This window comes from Perognathus longimembris, chromosome 2 (assembly GCF_023159225.1).
Source record: "Perognathus longimembris pacificus isolate PPM17 chromosome 2, ASM2315922v1, whole genome shotgun sequence".
In the NCBI taxonomy this organism is placed as follows: Eukaryota; Metazoa; Chordata; class Mammalia; order Rodentia; family Heteromyidae; genus Perognathus; species Perognathus longimembris.
In genome coordinates, this window is record NC_063162.1 from 38312557 (window position 1) to 38324920 (window position 12364).

Consider the following 12364-nt stretch of genomic DNA (forward strand, 5'->3'; position numbering starts at 1 on the left):
CTTTTTGCTCAAGGCTAGCACTCTGCCACTTGAGCCACTGTGCCTCTTCTGGCCATTTTCTATATATGTGGTGCCGAGGAATTGAACCAAGGGCTTCATGTGTATGAGGCAAGCACTCTTGCCACAAGGCCATAGTCCCAGCCCTATTATTATTTTAAAAGATAGCTGGATACTAGTGGCTCATGTTTGTAATCCTAATTACTCATGAGGCTAAGACCTGATGAGACTCTTATCTCCAATTAACCACTAGAAAACTGGAAGTAGAACCATGGCTCAAAGTGGTACAGCACTAACCTTGAGCCAAGGAGCTCAGGAACAGAGCCTAGTTCCCAAGTTTAAGCCCCATGACCAACAAAAATTTTTTAATAAAATAAAATTTAAAAAATTTAAAAAGATAATCTATATCCTAGCCATAGGTTGGTGGTTTTCTTTCTTTCTTCTTTTTTTTTTTTTTTTTAAACCAGTGAGAGCCAAAAGCTTTTGGGATATAAAAACCAACCCTCTCACCTCTTACTTCCCATGTTAGGTAGTAAATATAAGCAACCCATATCTACCCTTCTGCTTTTACTCTAATTATTGGGCATTTACAGCTTCAATTCTTTTTGTAGGCTATGTTCTCTGCCAAGAAAGAAAATAAAGAAAAAGAATTTGCAAGAGCCAGAGACATGATTCGCAAAAGTCAGGAAAAGAAATGCTTCAGAATATTCTACTAAGAAGGTAAGACTGTGGTCTCAGCATGGCTGGCTTTAGAGGAACCCCTGGCAGACATTTGACATATAACACACTGCCGGCCAGAGGGCAGCAGGACTTCACCCCCCACCCCAACCACCTCGCCCTGCCTGGCCTGGAAAACCTTCTGTGGCTTTCTGACTGAATTTGGGCACTTGCTTTTGATGTGAAGAGGCATGAAATCACCGACAACCCTGACCTAGTTGCTTCCAGAATTTATATCTGTAAAAGACAAATGAAGATAATGGATATCGCTTTTTTGCTTGTATGAAAATAAAACATGAATAAAACCTCTTGGAAATGTTTGGGGGAGTAGGGAGGGGAGGTAGGAGAGAGTCTCACAATGGAATTCTCTTGGACAACTAATGTATACTCAGGAAAAATGAAACAAAGAAAAAAGGAGAGGTAACCTAATAAAATATTTTTGTCTTCACGTTGGGAAGGGTTGTGATATAGCAATGAGGACACATTTACCACAAATCTGAAGAGTTCTAAGGTAGGGGAAATCTTGATAAAAGTACTTGAGCAAAACAAAGAAAATAAACCAAATTCAGTCTGACTTGGATGTTTGCAGTCTTCTTTACCTGGTTAATTTTTCCTCACACCTTTGTATTATTAATATCTTTAACAAGTTCATACAGTTCAGAACTTACTCATATTACATAAAAATGTTTATTTATTTGTGTGCCAGTACTGAGGCCTGAACTCAGGGCCTGGGGGCTGTCCTTGAGCTTTTTGGTCAAGGTTAGCTCTCTATTACTTGAGCCACAGCTCCATGTTCAGATTTTTGGTCGTTAACTGGAGATAAGAGACCCGGATTTTCCTGCCTGGTCTAGGTTTCAGATCCTCAGATCTCATCCTCCTGAGTAGCTAGCATTACAGGTATGAGTCACTTGCATGTCACAAGCATATTTTTATTTACTATAACATTTGATAAGCATTCGTTTATGTGTCCAGTGTGACATGTATTAAGAAGAGTTGTATTTTAGAGTATATAACACAAATCGGATAGGAAGAATGAACAAAATTAAGCAGCTAAAGAAAACATTTAGAGAAAAATACAAAGTCAAGTCTTTGATGACAACAAAAATATTCATTTTCTTATTTGTTTTGAGTAGGAGTGTCTTAACTCAGCTTTTTTATTATGTCCTAGGTAGAAGTGGGAGGATTTGTTTCATCATAAGAAAGCACACAAAGACCACAATGAGTCATTACTAAATCTTTGTTTCATTTAGTCTTTTTCAAAAATCATGCCAAATAAAGACATATATATATATATGTGTATATATATATATACACACATATATATATATATAGTCAATCACAAAACCTAAGGAAAGTGTAAGGGCTTATACTCTACTCTCAAAAGCCATAACTGTGGCAAAACTCACCAGTGTCAGAAGGGGGTGGGGATATTGAAACATGGGCCATAAAAAAACAAGAGTACCTATGATATACAACCAAAGGTTTTGGTTCTTTTTGTACAAACCTACACTTGAAGCACTGTGGATAAAAGCTTTGACTAAGGGATACTGGATGTTCCTCCAAAACAGTAGGGCATGGGTGCTTCCATTCTGGAGACCCTAAATAACACTTGGTATGGACACGCTCCTTTCTATGGGAAGGAGAGAGGAGCTGGAGTACCTTTGTCTGGGCATCCACGAGTGCCCCTTGGTTTACAAGGACTTCAGCCACATTCACTCTGTCTTCTTGAGCAGCCAGGTGGAGAGGGGTGAGGCCATTCTGCAAAAGATCCCAGGGGCACAGTCATTTTGCAGGAAGGAAAGTAGTGTACACAATCATGTTTGAGAAATGACTCGTAAATTCTAGGGTGGTAAGTCTGACATTTCTCGGCTAAAAAGTATCTCTGTTAAAAAAAAGTATCAATTCATAGGCCATACCGTAATAGTTATGTGACATCACTATGGTCTAGAAGTTTAACCAAGATGGTTAAGCAAACCCTAAAATAGAGGGAGTGTAGTGAACTTTATATACCCATCCCATGCTCAGGAATTGTCAAGAATATTCTTTCTGTTTAGTGCATCCATCCACATCTTGCTTTGCATTGATTTTACTGTGGCAATATTTAAAGCAACCCCAGACATGATGCTAGTATCTCTCTCCAAACAAACTTATACTAGAATTTTAATACATTGCCAATGGTACAAGCATTATAAAAATTATTGGGCTGGGAATGTGGCTTAGTGGTAGAGTGCTTGCCTAACATGCTTGAATCCCTGAGATCGATTCCTCAGTACCACATAAACAGAAAAAGCCAGAAGTGGCACTGTAGGTCAAGTGGTAAAGTGCTAACCTTGAGCAAAAGCTCAGGGACAATGCTCAGGCCCTGAATCCAAGCCCCAGAACTGGCAAAAACAAATATTTTTAAAAGAATATCTGATTACAAAGTAAGTATTGGCATATGATGATTCTATATTTATGAATACTCAGGCCTGATGAACATTTTCTGTATGCTGTTTTTGGGTAGGAAAGATCAACTGTGAAATGTAAGGGAATGCTAGATCATGGGAGAATTTCTGGGTCATTTAAATGGTTTGTAGGTTTGAGGAGACTGAGTATTTGAAAGTGACCCTACTGGAGAAACTTCAGATTATATGGCTGTTCTGTTGGCCAAGAAAAATTCACTAAGCCTGAACTCAAATTTTTAAAAAGCTTCCATAACTGTGAAGCATTATTTTTCATTAGTACTAGTTAAGAGAATGTGGGCAGGTGAAAATGCTCTTGGATTATTTTCTCATCTACATGATGAGTATAGAAGTTAGTATTCAACTAAGGAGGAGCCTTCTCCCCACCTCACCCCCATATCTGTGCAATGAAAATGTTAGCCTGGTTTACCTGTCAGAGGGAAGAAGCAGACTCAAGGCAGCTTTAGCAAGAGCACAGTGCCCTGCAGACATAGAGCGTTACTTATTTAGGAGTCACTGGTCCATTAGAGAAATGACAGGACTCTGAAAGAGTCCTGTGCTCATGATTTTTTAATGATGTTTATAGAATTTGGGAGATGGATCCCTCAACTAAAGAAAAGGGAAACATGGAGAGGAGAACCAATGGATTCACTTGAAGTCCAAGAAAAATAAATGGGGCTAACACTGGCATCACCCAAACACTGACATAATCACAGAACCATGTTCCGCAATCAGCTTGAGAGGTAATGATGTTTTTAGCTATAACCTTATGTAGAAGTGGCATGGTCACTAAGTGTGAGGTTTTGACTGCCCAAAGCTCTGAGGGAACTTTAGTGAGTGGTTCTGAGAGAAGAATGAAATGTAATCTGGACACACTCACTACTTCCTCCTGCCCCCTACCTAGGCTGTTCCCATGATTCCTTACTCTCTTCTCCTGGCATGGAGTCACTTCTGCCTGCCCAGTCTTCTCTTTCTCCCTGTCCCACTGAAAGGAAGGCCACATTGTTATTATATGTTCACCCCATTAGAGGCATCATAATTCTGTATAACTTTGCTTGCTTATCTGTCTTCCTCAAACCACTGTCAGCTTGTTGAGGCAAGAATTATATCTTTAATCTGTACATAACCAATGTCCTCCAGCTAGCATTTAGCCCAGTGTTGATAAAAATCAGAATGTGATACAGGAAGAATTAAACAATTAAGGAGGAATTAAATAAAATTTTGCTTTTATATTAATGGTTTTGGTCACACACACACACACACACACACACACACACAAACACACACACACACACCTGAACTCAGAGTCTTGTACTTCCTAGGCTGGTACTCTGCTATTTGAGTCATGTCTCAGCAGGCCTTTGGGTTTTTTGTTTTTTTTTTTTGGATACAATGTAATGCTCACTTTGACAGGACCAACCTGGAACTCTAATTCTGTCTCAGGTATTCTGAATAGCTGGGATTACAAACATAAAGCATTATGCTAGGCTAAATGTATATGTAAAACTAGTGTGAAGGTTACAATAGCTCTGTGTTATGAAGTTATCTGTTAATCTTTTATGGACTTTGGACTATTGCTCACTTTAAATGGCATTAAAAATCAGTGATGTCAACTTAGAGCAATAGCTCTGTTTAATATTCTATTAAGTATATAAAAAAATCTATGAATTTGTAAAATCTACGTGGGAACCTAACAACTCCACTGGCAAAACTGAATTGGGTCAAATACAGTCCTTCAGCATGAACCTGGGACTCGTGATCTTTTTCTTAAAATCATTGGTAAAAGGATTATTATTTTTTGTACAGTATACATTTTCACAAAAGTTAAACCTTTAAAGGTATTTTTCAACAAAGAGGGGAGAAAAAAAGAAAACTAGAGTAAAACAGGAGGGTTGGAGGAGTAGCTTGAGAGGATGAGAGGGGCATCTCTGTAAAGAAAATATTATTTGATGAAAAGGGTGAGATCAATCAAGACACACTGTACTAAGAAGTGATTTGTGCAATGGCAACTCCTTTTGTACAACTGAAGATAATAAAAATATAATTTAAAAACCATTATCTTCACCCACTAAAGAATAGCACTAAGGTTGAGAGAGATAATCTAATTTGCTCAAATTACATTACTAAGAACTCCAATTTAAGATGTAAACCCTCTGTGATGTCAAAATGCAGGCTATGCCACAAGACAGCAGATTATCTATGATTTGGAAACATCTGACCTGTTTGGGGAAGGTCTTGTGATGGGGTTGGGGGGGGGGCTACACAGAGACAGAGTGAGAGTGTTGGTACAGGGGCTTCAACTCAGGGTCTCATGCTGGCTCTGGCTCTCTCTCTCTCTCTCTGTCTCTCTCTCTCTCTGTCTCTCTCTCTCTGTCTTTCAGACAAGGCTAGCACTCTACAACTTGAGTTATAGCTCCACTTCTAGCTTTGTGTTGGTTAATTGGAGATAAAAAGTCTCTGCCCAGACTTGCTTCAAACCACAATCCTCATATCTTAGCTGCCTGAGTAGTCAGGATTACAGGTGTGAGAAGGTCATTAAAAATATTTTTAAATTGTTACTATACAGGTGATGTACAGAGGGGTTACAGTTACATCAGTCAGATAATGTTTTTTTTTTTTTGGATAATGTCACCCCTTCCTTCATTGTCTTACAGCTTCCCACCCCCATCCCACCCACAAGTGGTAGAGTGCATTTTCCACAGTGTCTAGTGAGTACCACTGCTGCATTTGCTTGCCCTTTGTCCTTTCATTTCTATGTCCACCCTTATGTTCCCAAAGACAAATAAATGAGCAAATAAGGCAAAAAGAAAAGAAAACAAAAACAACAAGGAAAAACTCCCTCATTTCCATTTTTTGAGTTCATTTTGATAAATATTATGTTATATGATTAGAGGCACATAGGCCTTGTGCCTTTGAATTCCTCCCTTCAGAGGATCCTCCTGGGGATTTCAGTAAACCCACAATTCTTTAATATATGCATTGAGAAGCACTCATTTCAGTCACGTGTTAACTGCATTTTTGGTTCTTTCTACACTTAGAGGCCATATCAAAGATAGGGCCAAACATCTGAAGATGTCAGGGAACAATTTCCAGATGTTCCTTCACATATCTGTAGATATCCCTGCATACTGTCTGCAGCAGAATGAATAAAATGCAGTATTCTAGGCTTATGAGAGTCTGGCTTCTAGTAGAGAGCAGAACGTGCTTCAACTTGAGAAAGATAAAGTCTTTATCCCTAAGACTAAGTTGAGGGCTGGGAATGTTGCTTAGCAGTAGAGTGCTTGCCTAGCACACATGAAGCATTGGGTTTGATTCCTCAGCACCACACAAACAGAAAAAGCCAGAAATGGCACTGTGGCTCAAGAGGTAGGGCGCTAGCCTTGAGCAAAAGGAAGTCAGGGACAATGCTTGGGCCCTGAGTTCAAGCTCCAGGACTGGCAAAAAAAAAAAAAAAAAAAAAGATTAAGTTGAACTTGACAGCAAACACTAGACCTATGTGCTAGCAACTTTCCGATCTATTCACTAAAGCAGTTACTCTACACTGATGCGATCAAAATAAACTCCCAGAAGGCAGCAATGCTGCCAATTTCTCTTTGCAATTAAAAAAAATGGAGACAGGCAAGTAGGAGTAGGAGCCCAAGAGATATTTGTGGGATAAAACAACAGGCTACAATTTACAACTTCTTATTTGATATGTTGCAGAGAGAGAACAATCTAATTCTTGAAATTAACTTGATCACAAAACTTGTTACTACAAAAACTTCTGGACCTCATTTTATAGAGCTAAATATCCATCCATCCATCCGTCTGTCTGTCTGTCCATCCATCCCTCCAACCATCCATCAGACATATGTATTTAATTATATGACTAAATTGCTTATTTGTCATTCTATTATTTAAATAAATTCATTTCAAACTTTTGGGGTTTTGTTTAGGGTGTGTGTGTGTGTGTGTGTGTGTGTGTGTGTGTGTGTGTGTGTCCCAATACTGGGGTTTGAACTCAAGGATACACTTGGCTTTTTTGGTCAAAGCTGGCACTCTACCACTTGACCTCCATTCCTGTTTTTTTGCTTGTTAACTGGAGACAAAGTTTCTTGGATTTGTGTGCTCAAGCTAGCTTCAAACCAGTATCCTCAGATCTCATCCTCCTGAGAAGGCATGAACCATCAGCTACAAACACTTCAGTGAATATCTTCGTACAATGTTTCACTTTTGTGTATGTTATTAAATCCAGATTTTCTCCTTTTTCTGGGGGCAGGGGAGGGGCTTTTCTGTAGGGTGGAGGTTTGTTGTGAAGTTTGCTTTGTATAGAAAGAAAAAGGTTACCTTGTTGTTCAGGTTTACATTCGCATTTCTACTGAGGAGCAGTGACACCATGTCTACATGTCCTTCCTGAGCTGCGAGATGGACAGAAGCAATCCCTTGCCGAGTAACTGCGTTGGCATCAGCACCATATTCCAGCAGAGTTGTCGCAATGTCCATCTGGTTCTTTTTGGCAGCAATGTGCAGTGGCGTGTACCCATTCTGTCAACATAAATCATTTGGTCACAGGCCTAGTTACAAGATCAAAACATGTGCTGTGCCTTTGTGAGCAGCAGACTTCCCTGTTCTAGTGCTTTCTGATGGCTGGAATGACCATGATTCAGTATTTAAAAAATCATGGTTAATTAAGTGGTGTCATAATTGGAGTGCCTGTATGTTTCCCACACTTCAAAGTAGGGAAAATGTTGCTTAATATAGACAATTTTAATATAAGAGAATCAGAGTATCATTGGTTTTCCAAAAGGAATAGAGATTTTTTTCTTTTATTGGTAGTTACCAGAGTAAGTGCTTAATAATTACTTGCTTAATGTTAAGAATAGAAGGGAACCAACTAATAAGCAATAATAAGATATGGTAATATTGGGACATACTCAAAGTTGTTCAAAATTTTATGTGTATATCATAAATGTATGTAAGCTGGAGCTGGGCCTTGAACTCAAAGCCCAGGCATTCTCACTTGGCTTTTCCACCTAAGGCTGTTGTTCTATCACTTGAACCACAGCTCCCCTTCTGGCTTTGTGCTGGTTAGTTGTATACAACAGCCTTAGATTTGTCTGCCTCAGGTGTCTTTGAATGAAAATTGTTAGATCTCAGCCTCCTGACTAGCTAGAATTGCTGGCATGAACCACCAGCAGCTGCCCAAAATTACATTTACAAAAACCAAGACAAAACATTATTTGTCATATTCTATAGTTCTACTATGGACCCCAAAGTCATATGCTGCAAAGTCACTCTTCAGGGTAATTGTTGAGAAGTGGGATCTGTAAGAGGCAGCTGGGTCCTATTCATGCTCTGCTCTGAGTGGATTTATGCTCTTATCTTGAGGATGTTTTATTGACATATAGGTTTTCAATGAAAAGCTTGAGGTCATCCCCCTCCCTCTCTCTTTCAGTCTTTTTTGTACTTCCACCTTTTGCCATGCCAGCAGAGACCCACATAAGTCCCTCTACATTGACCTCTTTAGCTTCAAGAAAGGTATGAACTTTGTGTTCTTCATTAAGTTTTCAGCCTCAGCCAACCTAGTATAGCCTCACATAAGGAACTCATTGTTCATGGTAGTCAAGATGCTACAATTATCTCCCATTTGCCTATCTTCAAAGGGGCTGCTTCAGCCAGTCCACACACCTGCTGGTCTACAACTAGAATACAGGCTCCTGTTTCTCTGGCCTTACTCTATGAAAAAAGCTTTTCTCACATATGCACAGAAAGCCAGCATCTAGCAGGTGAAAATTCAGTTCAAGGCTATAATCTCCATGAAGTTTTCTATCTTTCTCTACTTCCTAATCACTAACATGCAGCTTCCAACCTGATCAAAGTACTGGGAATAGTTAGAGGTACCCCCTTGTTAAAATATCTGCCTCCTTTTACTCAATGTAAGTTTGTCAAGGGCACCAATTGTGCTGTATTTGCCTTTAACTGATAGTGCACAACTACTGGCTCCCATTGATTCAATGAAGAAAGGAATCTTTAGAATTTCAGTCAAGTGCACAAAAGCTTTCAAAATACCCTTTCATCCTTCTCTAGGCTGACCCCTAGATGCTCAGCTAGAGACAATCAAACTTCCTTTCATAAATTGTTAATTAGTTGTGGCTCAAGAGCCTTCAGAATCCCCTGATCTGCGAAAATGATTTTGGGGGACTTTACCCTGGCTCATAGTCATTTAAGGGAAATGCAAGATCACATTTTGATAAGGACACAAGCCTGACTCCATAAAATGAAAGTGGAAAGAGACAGGGGGAAAAAAAACTCACTTCTAGACTTTTCTGAAATCCAGTCTCTGCCAAACTGAATGAGCCAGGGTCAAAGAAGATTTTATATCCCTATTTTTAGAGCTGACCTATGGCCATCTGGAAACCACAACTGCCCTGTGAACCATTTGGTTCTCTCACCAAATGCTCAGACACACCCTTCAGAGACCAATTTATTTGGATCCCAGGGCTGACACTGGTCTGAGCCCAGCCTAATGTGAGTGACAGAGAGGGATGAGTTGTGTGTCAACCCCTGTCATGGGAAAGAAAATTCACAAAGTGACAGTGAAATAGCAAACAGGTGAAATGAAAGTCTACCACGAACTAATGAGTGTGATAAAGGCAAAGTAAAGTCAGAGTTTAACATCTATCATTTCATCCTTTCTCTTTCTGCCTTTCTATTTACAGAACCTTCAAGTTAATCATGTTTTTTTTTAAACCCCTAGCTGAAGAAAGGCAGTTCACTTGCCATCTATCCTCTCAGACATGACTGTTGTTTTGAATTCTTCTAATTGCAGGCACCATTCCTATATTTTATGGAACATTTATTGAGAGAAGCTGTACATCACTGTAATGGATGTCCATTCCAAATGAATTATACATTATTGCTTAGTGATTTATCCTGAGATTCTTGTGTGGATACAAAGAAAAGTATAAGGAAGGAGAAAATGGCCATGGTATTGTTTGAGAATGAAAAGTTAATCTTGAAGAGCACCAAGAAATATTTGCAATACTGAAGAGTTTATCTTGAGACATATAAGAACCTCTCCAATTTTTTAATAGTCCTTTTTATTTCCTAGAAAGTACAATGGTTTTTACTTGCCACATTAAAGAGAAATGTATTAATTGGAAAAATAAAATAAGGAGATATTTGATTGTAGAACTCTAACTTTTTCCTGCTTGATGAAGATAAATACTTCTCTTGGATGAAAAGAAAAGCAAACCCAAGACACAGTATTCATAACAAATTTATATTCACAAACATAGTAATTTATACCAATAGATTTGCTGCATATTTTTTTGGAGAGCGATATGGCACACAATAGATTAAGGCTCACTATCTCTCCCACATTTAGTGACCTGCTTTTGCTTCTACTCAAGACCAGCCTTCTTCCCAGCACAGGGAACAGATCTGTTAAAATATATGAGAATATCTGTACTTTAAGCATCCCAGTAACCTAAAATCACATGTTTCTAGACCACGTGTAGGTAAAAATATGCTGTTGGTTTCAAAAAGAGAAGAAAGTGTAAGAAGGCATCATGCATTGTATGAAAAAAGAGAAAAGATGTGATAAGAAAAATTTAACACTGAGATTGCTGCTGTCATCCCACATAGTATTCATATGTCCTGTTCAAACTGTCCCTCGTTTTCTTTCCACTGCCAGAATTCAGCAATGACTGAGTTCCCCTGGAGTAATGGAGGCAAACTGCCTACTCTGTATTCATTTTCTTCTCCTTCCTTAATGAAAGCAATATGCCTAGCTAAAAACTACATTTCCCAGCTTACCTTGCCGACAGAAGTGGCTAATGAAATGTAAGGAGCCATGGTGGAAGCCCTGTTGTGCGGACTCCCTTCTGCTTGCTGCTGGAGAGGGGACCCTGGCTCCAAAGTAACATTAACAACTGTGTTGTCTACATCCTGACTATGACACAAGAAAAAACAGAGCCTCTTCATTTTATACCACTGTAGTGTGGTTTGTTTTTTTCTTTTTATTGAATAAATCCCTGACTGAAAGCAAGGTCCCTGACCTACCGGTACTACTACTCCAGAAGATGGGGTGGCTGGACACATGCCACAGGTGGCATTACACGTCTTATGGAGTCAATTGTGCTATGGAAATGGAATCAGTGCCCCATTAGAAAAGCCCGTGTTTAATTGACTATAAAAAAAATTTAAAGGGGGCTGGGGATATGGCCTAGTGGCAAGAGCGCTTGCCTCGTATACTTGAAGCCCTGGGTTCGATTCCCCAGCACCACATATACAGAAAATGGCCAGAAGTGGCGCTGTGACTCAAGTGGCAGAGTGCTAGCCTTGAGCAAAAAGAAGCCAGGGATAGTACTCAGGCCCTGAGTCTAAGGCCCAGGACTGGCAAAAAAAAAAAAAAAAAATTTAAAGGATGACTTTTCTGTTCTTGGTTAAACATGTTTTGCAGATAGGGAATCATGGATACTAAATCTCATTTGAGAAATATACAAAGCTGGATATCAACTACAAATACACTAATTATGGACTTGAAGTGTTGTTTACAGATTGAATGATGGGTTGGATTCACTGAGTTGTATATTTCATAACTCCTTTCTTTTCTAAAAGAAAAGAAAGTACAGTACTAGTTGTGACAAATTATTCTTCTCATATGAGGAATGAATAGTTTACCTACTAGTTATATACTAGTTCCCTACTAAGACCCTGGAGCCTGGGGTGACTTGTGAGAAAAGGAACTCAGGAATGTTAAAATAAATTGAAATAGAATGGACAACCATTGAATTCCATTTCATGTCTCTTTAAAATTATGGTAAATGGACACAACAAAAGCTCCAAGTTAAAGCTTTCTTATAGAATTTTTATGCCAATACTGGATGCTGTCCCTTAGCCTTTTCCACTCAAGACTGGTGCTTCACCACTTGAGCCAGACACTTGAACAAGACAGTGGTATCAATACCTTTATATTGTTATCCAACAATCACTAACCATCTCCAGGACATTTTCCTCTTCCTAAATTGAACCTCCGTGCTACTAAATACTCAATATCTCCCATTCCTCTCTGTCACCCCAACCATTTTTCTAACTGTCTCTAAATTTAACTGTTCTGTGTACAATCATGTATCATACGATATTTGTGCTTTGAGACTAGCTTATATCAGCTCACATTTGTCAAAATTTCATCTTTAAGGCCGAATAAAAATGTTGTGTGTGTGTAT

General features: G+C 39.0%; 1 protein-coding gene across 6 annotated transcripts in view; it reads right to left on the reverse strand.

Moving 5' to 3' along the window:
- Ank3 (ankyrin 3) overlaps nucleotides 1–12364 on the reverse strand; it is a 526258-nt gene that overhangs the window by 111997 nt on the left and 401897 nt on the right. For all 6 annotated transcript variants that reach the window (XM_048338833.1, XM_048338830.1, XM_048338829.1 and 3 more), the window contains 2 exons: nucleotides 7482–7679; nucleotides 2374–2472 (listed from right to left, as the gene is read on the reverse strand). In XM_048338833.1, coding sequence (XP_048194790.1) covers nucleotides 2374–2472; nucleotides 7482–7679 — 297 coding nt within the window. The remainder of the gene's footprint in view (nucleotides 1–2373; nucleotides 2473–7481; nucleotides 7680–12364) is intronic.